The 12,924-nt window shown below is 35.3% G+C and overlaps 1 protein-coding gene across 1 annotated transcript in view; it reads left to right on the top strand.

Moving 5' to 3' along the window:
* Positions 1-208: 208 nt before the first annotated feature.
* LOC148948239 (semaphorin-1A-like) overlaps positions 209-12,924 on the top strand; it is a 418,473-nt gene continuing 405,757 nt past the window's right edge. Inside the window, exons 1-2 of the mRNA XM_089094665.1 lie at positions 209-226; positions 774-861. Of these exons, the coding sequence (XP_088950791.1) occupies positions 209-226; positions 774-861 (106 nt within the window). The remainder of the gene's footprint in view (positions 227-773; positions 862-12,924) is intronic.

Here is a 12,924-nt window from a genome sequence, read left to right as displayed (position 1 = left end):
GTGTGTGTGTGTTTGTCTCTGTGGGTGTGTCTCTGTTGTTGTCGGTCTCTGTGTGTGAGTGTGATTGGGTCTGTGTGATTGTGTGTGTGAAATTGTGTGAGTCGGTGTGTAGGAGTGGCTGTGTTTCTGTGTGTCTGTGAGTGTGTGTGTGTGAGTGTGTGTGAGGGTGTGAGGGTGGGTGACGGAATGTGTGACTGTGTGTCGTGTAATGTTTGTGTTTGGGTCTGTGAGTGTGTGGGTGTGTGTGTGTGGGTGTGGGGGTGTGGGTGTGGGGGAGTGAGTGGGGCTGGGGGAGTGTGAGGGGGTGTGACTCTCTTGCTGTGTGTATGTGTGTGTGTGTGTGTGTGCGTCTGTGTCTCTCTCTGTCTCTATGTGTGTAAGTCTGTCTGTCTCTCTGTGTTTCTGTGTGTGTGTGTGTCTGTCTATGTCTTTGTCTGTGTGTGTCTGTCTGGCTGTGTATGAGTCTCTGTTTGTGTTTGTGTCTGTCTGTGTCTCTGTGTGTCTTACTGTCTGTGTGTTTCTCTGTGTGTGTGTGTGTTTGTGTGTGTGTGTGTGTGTGTGTGTCTGTGTGTATTTGTTTATTTGTATGTGTGTGTGTGTGTGTGTGTGTGTGTGTGTGTGTGTGTGTCTGTGTGTATGTATGTATGTATGTATGTATGTATGTATATGCAACCTAGTAATTTCAATCTCTCTGCCTAAAAACTTTAATTTTACAGTTAATACTGTTTTGATTTCTGTTGGCTGATTGAAACTGCAATAATTTTTTTTTCCAGGATGGTCAGTATGTTTTGGACAAACAGTATAGTGGTCAAGGTTTAAGCCCGTATGACCCATCTCATAATACAACTGCTGTTATGGTTGGTAAGTTAGAGCAATCCTTCTGTAGCGTGGCTTACCAGATGATTCACTTGGGGGAAAGCTTTACTTCAAGGAATATCTGATTTCGTGATTGATTTAAAGTTTCAGTTTTATGACATAGAAGTTCAGTCTTACTAACGAAATATTGATTAATTTTGCAATCTTATTAATTCCAATTAAAATATTCCTAAATCTAGAATTCTTTGAATCTCTGGAAAATTCATTTTCCGGCCATTCTAGACTTTACAATGAAGCTGCTAAGAATACAAATGGCAAAAAAATTGAATATTTAGGGATTAGATTTATCTTGTACTTGTGTCTGTAAACTTTCTATACACCGTTTAGCTTATGAAATCATTAAAGTGAATGTTTGTCATGGAAGTTAGTTCAACCATGTAAAAAGAGAAAAGTGTTAAAAATGGTAAAAAAAAGCAGGTCGTTTTATTGAAATAATATTCCCCCCACAGAATTTTAGCTGACAAACTGACTTATTTTCTACTGAATAGCTGGACTTTATAAGACAAGTACTTTGATCAAATAGGGCATAAGAATGATGATTTTCAGAGATATAGTCCCTTTCCTCAGCTTTTGTATAAAAGCGCTCAAAATCATTTTTAAACTTTGCCAATGCCATTGATCTGAACAAGGTTATCTGGCAATGACCCATTATAAGGAAGAGGATTGTCAAACAGCTCGTGTTCACGAACTTTAAGCAAGGAGTGACTCGGCCCAATTGTGACCGAAATTCTAAAAAAAAAAAATGGAATTTTGATAACGGTAGATACATAAAAAATGGCTTTTTATGCTGATTCTAAATAAGTAAAATTCTTTAGGTTTAATGTTACCCATCAAAAGCTACGAGCCCGAGAAAATTTGTCTTATTTTCAAAAAGTTGGGAAACACTCTCAAAAGGTCAAGGTATCTTAATGAAAACCACACACTCAGATTCAGCATACCGGAGAACACTATTTTAGAGGTTCTAAGTTCCTATCTAGAAAAATGTAGAACTTTGTATTTTTTTGCCGGAAAAAGATCAATGATACGTGTTTTTAATTTTTGTTGTTGTTGTGTTTGTTTTTCCCAAGGATGATTGTATGAAACCACGGTCCTAGAAGATCGAGAGAAGGATCATTTGAACGTAAATAACAAGTTCTAGTGCCCCTTTTAAGTGACCAAAGAGATTGGAGGGCAACTAGCCCCCCTTCCACGTTTCTTTTCCCCAAAGACATTCGATCAAAATTTTTTAGATAATCATTTGTTTCAGCTTAGTTGAAAGGTATAAAAGTTATGCCTTTGGGGATGACATGTTGACATGGTGCTCCATAGTCCCTGGGGATAGGGTTTTAAATTATGCAATTTTCACATTTTACACACATGTTATGGGAAATACACGGAAATTTTTGAGGAAAATTTTCCGCGGGAATTTTTCATGGACCATTTTACATCGGGTGGGCAAGTGGATTTCCTGGAATCATTTGAAAAACAGTCAGAAATCAAATAAGAAAGAAGAAGTTTTTTCAATTGAAAGTAAGGAGCATCATTAAAACACGAACAGAAAGTATACCCTGTATGGCAGGACTGCCCCTTCTTCAACCCTAGCTCTTTGCACTAAAGTTTGTCCGTTTGCCACAATTTTTTTTGAAAGACTGTTCAAACACAGGGACCGTTGAACTTGAATCAGAAGTATTTTTAAAGAACTTTAAGACTTTGGCTTAAAGGGCGAGGATTGAGGAAGTAGCAGGCCCCCTCATATAGGAAATAATTTTTGTTCGTTTTAAGTTTTAATGTTCCTCCTTACTTTCAGTTGAAAAAACTTGTTTTTTTGTTTGATTATTTTAAAACACTTCCACAAAATAAGCTTTCAAAGGATAGTAAAGAGCTATATTAAACCAAAAATGAACAGGAATAAAGTCAAATAATTTTCCAAGCATAAAACTATCAAAAAATAACTATCAATAAATAAATGAAACCGAAACGAACAGAAATTACAGTAACTGAGTCAAACTCAAAACGAGCAGAAACTACGGTGAGTGGGGCTGACGCCCCCCATGCCTTCTGAAGAACCGGACATAATTTGCACTTATTGAAAACAATCCTTATTTCGAGCTGAATGCTCCTATTTCTCATGATATCGAAAAGAAAAAAACCATCATAACCAAGATTATTGAATAAAACAATCAATGAATATGCATTGACAGTTTAATACACATATACTGATGTTTATTCTTTAAAGTCTTAATAATTTTGTATTTATTTAAGTTAAAAAAGTGAAAACATTTAAAATACATTTTGTTTCAGTAAAGTGCTCTGGTCTTCCGAAAGTATTGGGGTGTCATCTTAGTTTCAGCTTAGTTTCAGCTCATTTTGAGTTGAATTGGGGTGTCATCTTAGTTTCAGCTTAGTTTCAGCTCATTTTTAGCTCATTTTGAGGATTTCATTTATTTACTAATGGTTATTTTTTGGATATTTTTTTGTTTTCTGTAAAGTGCAAATTATGCTCTGGTCTTCCGAAGGTATTGGGGTGTCATCTTAGTTTCAGCTTAGTTTCAGCTCATTTTGAGTTTGACTCAGTTATTTATTGTAATTTGTGTTCGTTTGGATTTCATTTATTTACTAATGGTTATTTTTTTGATATTTTAGGCTTAGAAAATTATTTGGCTTTATTTCTGCTCATTTTGTTTTTTTGTAACTCTTTACTTTTCTTTGAAAAACCTATCTCCTGAAAAAAAGTTTTTTGAATTAATTTCTATACGTTTTTATTCACATTGTCTTTCCCATTGGAAAAGAAAGAATATTTTAAATCATTTGTTTGTTTTCTTTCTGTAAGAATTCATAGTTTGGCTTACTATTTATATGTCGGAGAAAATTTTCAGCTATTTTTAATAACATACATTCTTTTGAAAATCTGGACACACATAGTATTGTTTAATTTAGTTTTACATATCCTCAAGTTTTCCTGACAAATAAAAGTTAGTATCATTCCCAGAAAATTGCATCTACGCTATTTTGACTACCTGGATGCACTTACACTACGCGTACATTCTTTAAGCCCTCGGAAGGAAACTAAGTCGGTCTAGCGTTCGGATCTTCTATGTTCCTAAAAGCTTTTTATATTTCGTTCAACTCTTCCGTATCTTTGTTACTGCTTTTTCTTTTAGAGAAGTTAGAAGCAGAAGAGGAATGATGGAATTCTTGAATATGTTCCTAACGAAGGAAACTAGGGTTTTTTAGAAACAGCTTTTATATGCTTTTTTAATGAAACTAATAAAACAGACCAGTGGTTCCAAATAAAAATATTTCAGGTTCTTGAAAGAGATTTTTTAATAGTAGTGATAGTACAGAAGTTTTGCTAGTAGGAAGGTGATAATTCAATTGTATCGAATTGTACTTAAGCCTAACTTCCGACAACATAAAGATAGTTCACTTAAATGAAAATTTAGAGATCTAGTTTTTTTTTGTTTTTTTTTAGTAAAAAAAAAAAAATCAACTCACAAGGAAGTGTCAAATTCTGGCATTTTGTTCAGGGGCTGTCCCCTCCTCAACGCCTCACTCTTTACGCTAAAGTTTTTTATTGCTTAAAAAAAAAATAGAGTTGTGAGAAAGAGTAAAACTTTAGCGTAAAGAGCGAAGTGTTGAGAAGGGGACAGTCCCTTTCATATACGGAATAATTTCTGTTCGTTTTAAGTTTTAATGTCACTCATTACTTTTAATTTAAAAAATTGTTTTTTTTTATTTAATTTTTGAACGTTTTTGAATTAATACGGGTTTGATTTTGGCTCACCGTACATGAATAATTAAAACAAAAGTTGTATATTGATTTTACTTTTATTTGGTTAAATGGGTTTCTCAAAAGTTGTTTAATATTATTTACGAACGTTTTTATTAGTAATAAATATACGTAACTTACGAATTAACTTACGTAACGAACTTCTATATTCATATATTTTTAATATATATATTAGGGGGTTCTCCCCCTAGTCAATACCTCGTTCTTTACGCTAAAGTTCGAATTTTGTTCCAATTCTTTAAAAATGACCTCTAAATCACAAAGACCGTTAATTAGAATAAATAGCTCTTATGAAAGTACTAAAACATCTTTGGCTTAAAGAGCGAGGTATTGACTAGGGGGCGAACCCAATCATATACGTAATAATTTCTGTTCGTTTTAAGTTTTGATGTTGCTCCTTACTTTCAGCTGAAAAACTTGTTGTTTTTTTTAAATTTAATTTTCTGATCGTTTTTTTACATAATGCTGGAAAATCCGGTGCCCCCTTCATAGAAATGTCCCTTCCCCCATGAAAACTTCCTCCACAGAAAAATCCTCCCACATAGCCCCCCTCGATCCCCCCCACTACCAGAAAAAATCCCCCTTGAAAACGGCTGTATACTTTCCAATTACCAATGCTATATGTAAACATTGGGTAAAGTTCATAACTTCCAGCCCTCCCCCCGGGGACTTCGGAGGATTAACTCATCCTAAAATTCGTATTTATTATAATTTCGACCATGTTGAACAAAATGGCTATCTCAAAATGTTGATCGAGTGAGTTTGGGAAAAAATGAGCGTGGGAGGGGGCCTAGTTGCCCTCCATTTTTTGGTCACTTGAAAAGGGCATAGAAAGTTTAATTTCCGTTCGAATGAGCCCTCCCACGATATTATAGGACCACTGGGTCGATACGATCACCCCTGGGAAAAAAACAACGACAAAAAAACAAACACGCATCCGTCATCTTTCTTCTGGCAAAAAAAAAGAAAAAAAAAATCAAAATTCCACATTTTCAAACAGTTCGTGGTAACGAACTGTAAGTAAGGAGCGACCCGGCTCAATGGTAACCGAAACTCTAGAAAACGGGTTTTTGATACCAATAGATATATCAAAAGAATCAGATTTCAATGCTGATTTCAAATATATAACTTTCATCAAGTTTAGAGCTACCCATCAAAAGTTACGCGCCTGAGAAAATTTGGCTGATTTTCAAAAAAAGGGGGAAAGACCCCCTAAAAGTTATAGAACCTTAATGAAAATCACACCATCATATTCAGCGTATCAGAGAACCCTACTGTAGAGGTTTCAAGCTCCTATCTACAAAAATGTGGAATTTTACATTTTTTGCCAGAAGAAAGATCACGGATGCGTGTTTATTTGTTTTTTTGTTTTTTTGCTTTTTTTTTGTTTTTTTTCCCAGGGGTGATCGTATCGACCCATTAGTCCTAGAATATCGTGGGAGGGCTCATTGGAACGGAAATAAAAAGTTCTAGTACCCTTTTTAAGTGACAAAAAAAATGGAGGGCAACTAGGCCTCCCACGCTCATTTTTTTCCCAAAGTCACCCGATCAAAATTTTGAGATAGCCATTTTGTTCAGCATGGTCGAAAATATGATAAAAATGTCTTTTAGGATGACTTGATCCCCCAAAGTCCCCTGGGGGAGGTCTTAAATTTATTAAATTTACTCAATGTTAACTTATTTTTTTGTTTTTTGGTTAGTTTTCTGTCTTTTTCAGTGGTGATTTTTTCTGGTTGGTGGGGGATGGAGCGGGTCGGGGGCTATATGGAAGGATCTGTCCATGAAGGAAGTGGTCATGGGGGAAGGGACAGTGCTAGGAAGGGGGCGCCGGATTTCCCAGCATTATTAAAGAAAAAGATCAGGAATTAAATAAAAAAAAAACAAGTTTTTCAACTGATCAACTGATTGTGATTAAGAGGTCATTTTTAAAGAACTGGAAAAAAAAATTCGAACTATAGTTTAAAGAGCAGGGTAGTGACTAGGGGGCGAACCCCCTAATATACGTGTTAAAAATTTATGAATATAGAAGTTCGTTACGTAAGTTAATTCTAAGTTACGTATATTTATTACTAATAAAAACGTTCGTAAATAAAATTAAACAAGTTTCGAGAAAGCTATTTAACCAAATAATATGCAAATTTTGTTTTAATTATACATGTAGCCTACGGTGAGCCACAATCAAAACCTGCATTAAATCTAAAACGTTCAAAAATTAAATAAAAAAAACAAGTTTTTTTAACTGAAATTAAGGAACGACGTTAAAACTTAAAACAAACAGAAATTATTCCGTATATGAAAGGGGCTGTCCCCTCCTCAACGCCTCGCTCTTTACGCTAAAGTTTGACTTTCTCAAAACGCTATTTTTTTAAAAAATAAAAAAACTTTAGCGTAAAGAGCGAGGCGGTGAGGAGGGGACCGCCCCCGTCCGATCCGGAATAAGTTCGGTTCGTGGTAAGTTTTAACGTCGTTCCTTACTTTCAGTTAAAAAAACTGGTTTTTTTTATTTAATTGCAGATAGGAGCTTGAAACCTCTACAGTATGGTTCTCTGACACGCTGAATATAGATAGATAGATAGATCGTGTATTTCAAAAAGCCCAAGAGCCATATACACACAAAAAATATGAAAATAGAAAAATTACAACAGAGCAAATTACAAACACACATTAACATGAATACATAGCGAAAAATACCTTCTGTTAAAATACAAAAAAAAACAAAAAAACTTTAATTCCATATAAATAATAATAACCAATTGTAAAACATTTCCTTCTTTCTAATCCCTTTTCTATGTACGCACCAATACGAAATATTGTGGTTGGATAACTACTTTGTCAAATATTTGGAAGCAGAAAAACCATCCCATGTAAGTAATTTTCCCTTAAATCAGAGAGCACCCGGCACTTTCGGAGAAAATGGTCCAAATCTTCGTCCTCATCCCTACAAAGAGGACACACATACCGACCATCAGGATGTACTATCCCCCTGTCGAACACCATTTGTCTGCTCTGGATTGGAAGACAATTCGCCCTAAGCTGAATCCATCGACATAAAATCATAGCCGGTAAATTAAATTTAAAATAAATTTCCTCTCCAAAACTAGGTTTAACCTGATTATAATGATTCAATGTAGCAGAATTTAAAACCAGCCCTTGCCAATACTGAATTTCTTGACCCTCTAAGATAAATCGTACCTGGCTTACTAAATTTGTTGGTAGATCAGGGGAACCAAGACAGTCATTCAATAAGTAAGCCATTCCCACACTTTCCAGTAATGACCTAATTTGGGATGGCCACGACCTTTTCGAATCATAGCTCAACATCTGATAATAAGCAGCACTTACTAGTCTGTCTTCATTGCACCTAATGATCTTCAACCAAAATCTAAGCATCAAAATAGACCTACGTAGTTTTAACGAAAACAGGCCCATATCATCTTTCAGAACCTGTGAATGAGTTGTCTGATGTAATCCAAATAGTCTTTTATAATACTGGAGCTGGAGGGACTCCAACTTCTGTGAATATGATGGTGTGATTTTCATTAATGTTCTATAACTTTTAGGGGGTGTTTCCCCCTTTTTTCGAAAATGAGGCAAATTTTCTCAAGCGCGTGACTTTTGATGGGTAGAACTAAACTTGATGAAACTTCTATATTTGAAATTAGCATTAAAATCTGATTCTTTAGATGTATCTATTGGTTTCAAATTCCGTTTTTTAGAGTTTCGGTTACTATTGAGCCGGGTCGCTCCTTACTTACAGTTCGTTACCACGAACTGTTTGATACTATTAAGACTAATCGAGATAATAGTTATTATTCCTGAACCATCTAAAACTGACAATTTTTTACTTGCCAGTTTTCTTCTGTTTTTTTTTAAGCGCGTTTTTGTCCGGAAACCACGATTCCGCGACAAACTATTCCAGGCATTAGGGCACAGGGGTGGATCCAGGAATCTTCTAGGTGGGGGACGCAAAATCGGGTGAGGCAATAAGCTTGCGTGAAAAGCTAAGTTGAATTAACCTCAAACTTGCGACAATTACGTAAATTGTAACATTTCAAACTACTTTAGGGGGAGGGGTGCCCCCTCGCCCCCTGGACCCGCCACTGCTAGGGCAAACATGACGCACAGAAAACTTTGATTGAGTAGTAACTGCTCTGGGATTCCTAAACTGACTTGGACTCCTTGCATTATACAATATAAAAATATTTTAATTCAAAAAAATTTCCTTATTTTTACTTGCTTAAAGTTTCACTTAAAAAAGTTTGCGGTCTTTTTATTGTCTCCAAATTTGAAATAGAAACCATAGATAAATAAAAAAAAAACAACAGATCTTTTAGCTTCTCTTTCTGACATATACGCCTAAGAAAAAATATCATCGGCTAAAAAAAATATGTTACGATTAATATCAGAAAAATAAATCAATGCACACTTTTAAAGACGGACATATAAAGACTAGAACTCTCTTTCTCTTTCATATAATCATACCCTTCCCTAAGGCAAAAACTCTGATCCCCCACCCCACCCCCTAAGGGTCAGAATTGTGTACAAATGTTAGTCATATGAGTATGTTTTTTTATTGACATTTGTGGGGTCGGGGCTATTTTTTTTCTCCATGTAAGAAGAAATGTTATCCTCTTTAATTATCTTTTTTCGTAAGTTCGAGATGTTAGTTCACTTTTTTGTATTTTTTTGTCTTGTGTTGTTAGTTAATCTTTGTTAATAAAAAAGGATAAAAAATTCCTTTCAAGATAAGAATCTTGAAAGGAATGAATTTAAGAACAAAAAAGTTTTTCTTACGGAAGTAAAGAGCGGAGTTGAAACTTGCAACAATTGTGGCTTCACCGGTTACGCAAGATAGGATGTACAAAACAGGTTCAAATAAACTGACTCAGAATGTTTTCCAATATCTGTAGAGTTAAAAAAACTAGTACTTTCCTGAAAACACAAAACCTACCAAAAAGATGCAGTATATTCTCTAAGGAGGAGAAAATTCTATGACTAGCCTGCACAAAACAAAGACTGATTTGTAAGTCTCTTACTAGTCTTTCAGTAACCATGATATTGATATGTTCTAGTTCACAATTATGCTTCTCTAAAATAAAAACTTAAGCAAACTCATGTTCTGGTAAAACGCTAGTTTATATAATTCTACCGATATTGAAAACTATCACGAGCCATTTTATTTGAGCTTGGGTTGTATATATACCTTGCGTAATGATGCAAACTTCACCTTGCGGTGACACGATCTCTTTTGTTTCCACTAGATATGGTGATTACCTTTCAAATGTATGCTCTCCCAACATTTTGCGACCACTGGTTCTATACGAATACCCCTGTTAAAAAAAAAAAATAAACTTTTGGTTACTATGGGCCGTGGTTGCCGTTTACTAGGTTGCAGCTGTTGCTTTGGGTAAGCCGGGTTCAGCCACGGACTAGTTACGGGTTCAAATAATTTTCTCTGCAGCTTTTTATATATATACTAGAAGTAAGTTTGATAACCTAAATACACTTTTTTTAGGGGGGGGATAACATTTTAAAACGTATTTGTATCTTCTCTTATAAGCAAAAGCTGACAACCCTGCTCAGCACGCCTGAATGTCAATATTCTTAATTTGAAGGCTTTTATATTTTGTCCACATCTTATAATTTCGTTATAGCTTTTTGCTTTGGAGAAGCTGGGAGCAGATGGGGGGGCTGATAGATATCTAAAATGTGTTGTAAAGCGAGGGAAAATCGACTTTAAACGAATTAATTTCTCATTTGGGTGTTCATCCGGCGAATAAAATCCAGTTTTCTACCGTCGGAAATGAGACATTCGACAGGGAGAAAAACAAATTAAAAGGGATAGATAGATCGGTAATTGGAATTCAGAATCGCTGAAATTTTGTTTCAGTTCTCTTTCATTCAAGTATTTTGATTCGTTAATTAAAAAAAGAATTGTGGAACCTTGATAATCCGGCATTATTAGAGGCTATGTTTTTTATTTTTTAGTTTAAAGCTAGGTTCTAACTATAGAATCTACGGTTTATAATAGACAGGACCCATCACAGTTTATAGAATTATCCAGTAAGTTTATCGCAGATCATTTCTGGTCTTCATTCTCGGTACGAACAAAAAGCTCCTCCCACTTATTTCTACATTAGCGGGTTAGTCTGTTTCCGTCAATCAATGAGAAATGGTTACAAAGTGCATTATTCGTAATAGCAGGTTTCCACTTGATTCGTGTCCAAGAGAAATCTGTCTTGTCTACCCGTGAAAAGATATAATGCCGCTTATGTTTATATCTGCAAAAACGTTCTCTGGAGCACTCGCACCTTGGTGCGGGCTTTTATAATGGGTGAGATAGGGTATGATCATACTGCTAATTCTATAAACTGTGGGACCCATGGAGTAATGAACTGACATTCTCGTGGCTGCAAGAGGGTGCAGAAGATCCTTGGGTAAGTTATGAAAATTAAATTAATTTAAAAAAACGAAAGTTTTTTTTATGAAAGTAAAAAGTGGAATTGAAACTTAGAAAGAACAACAATTACTGCTTAGCCACTTATGCAAGATGTTTGTGGAAAACTGGCATGTGATTCTTCTATATTTGTAGAATTCTGAAAAACTAATAAGTTTTTAAATGATCCATTAAACAGCTCTCAATGATGTTTCAATGCCCCACCCAGTCTTTTAATTCCAGAAATAACACCCAAATTGCACTTTTTGGGTGCCACCTGACACTTTATGATGACGTCATGAAGTTTGATTCATAAATAGCGATTATCTATGGAAATTAACTTTTAAATGAGCCTTTAAACAGCTCTATCATGTTCTGATGCCCAGCTAGCGGCGAAGAAAGAAAGAGCAGAAAAAAGAGGACAGGTCAGTGCTACCCATGCAAAAAAGCTTATTTTCGTTGTTTTTCAAGGTGAGGGACTGTAAGCGTTCAGCATGGGATGTCCCACAATGCTATGCTAATAGTGTGCTTTTCATTTACATTTGAGGCTATTTTCGAGTACTTTCAGGCTCTTTTTTTTTAAATCCTGCAAATTTGTTTCCAATTATATTACTAAGACTATTCGAAATAATAGTTACAGTTCCTAAATCATTTAAATAGCAATTTGTTCTCACTAAATAATTTTTTTACGCATTTTTGAGCTTTTGGTTACTACGGGCCATGGTTCGCTCTTTACTAGGTTGCAGATATTGCTGCAACAATGATAATTAATAAAATTTCTTCTTAAATTTAATAACTTTAATGTTGTTCGGGTAGCAGATTCTGTTTTATAAGACAACGTGCGCAGATATGGTTCAAAAGAAGAGAAAATCAGAAAACTGTCACGAAAAATACGCATTCGATTGAGCGTGCTCGAAGCGAATGGGCTATAAATATCAGTCTGGACGAAAGTGTAACCATAACGCCCTTTGATCTACCACAACGCGGAGGGGGCTAATGAAATGCATCACCCTCCTTATAGGTGTTTTAGTAGGTCATTAAGAATGAACACTTTAAAAGCTACTAATGTCCGCTTAGATTCAAGCTCGACCATTTTTTGCTTGGTACAGCCATTTTGAAAATAAGGTATTTCGTATTTGAGTAGCTTCTTGGCGAAGATCCACGTAGATTACTAGTTAGAGTAATTACTAATTTATTGTTTCATGGTTTTATAATTTGATAATCTTGTTTCGAAAGATATTACCCTAAATTGCTTATTCGATATTTGAAATAGATGTGTTTTAGAACAGAAGCTTGAACGTTAAAATGGTAATTGAAAATCCTGATAAGTTTATTTTAAAACCTGGATACCAGGATGATGATAAAGTCCTTTGCAAATAGGATAATGTTTTGGATAGTATACATACATACATACGTGTATTTAAAAACCAGTGGCCATATACACAAAAACAAATAAATAAATAAAAAAAAAACAATAAGGAAAGAATAATAACACTCAACAAATTTAAACTACAGCTTCTTTCTTCGCCATTAGACTATTCTCTATAAAACAACCTAACGCAATAATTAGGTCCCTCGAAGTAGTCCCCAAAACACCCGGGAGCAGCCGTACATCCCCATGAAAAAATTTATCCCTAAAATTCGCTAAACTTTGGCATCTACTCAGAAAATGGTCCATTCCGTCCCCAAACTCCCTACAGAGGGGGCAGGCACGCCTACTTCCCAAGCCATCCTCATCATAACACTCCCAATAGCCTTTACGCAGTGGTATGTAATTTGCCCACGCACATTAGAATTTGAATTCAGGTGTGAACCAACTGTCTACTCCTAACACTATATATAA

This window comes from Artemia sp. Qi Xiang Cuo, chromosome 9, assembly GCF_049724085.1.
Source record: "Artemia sp. Qi Xiang Cuo chromosome 9, ASM4972408v1, whole genome shotgun sequence".
NCBI lineage: Eukaryota > Metazoa > Arthropoda > Branchiopoda > Anostraca > Artemiidae > Artemia > Artemia sp. Qi Xiang Cuo.
This window is presented reverse-complemented; position numbering and strand designations above follow the sequence as displayed.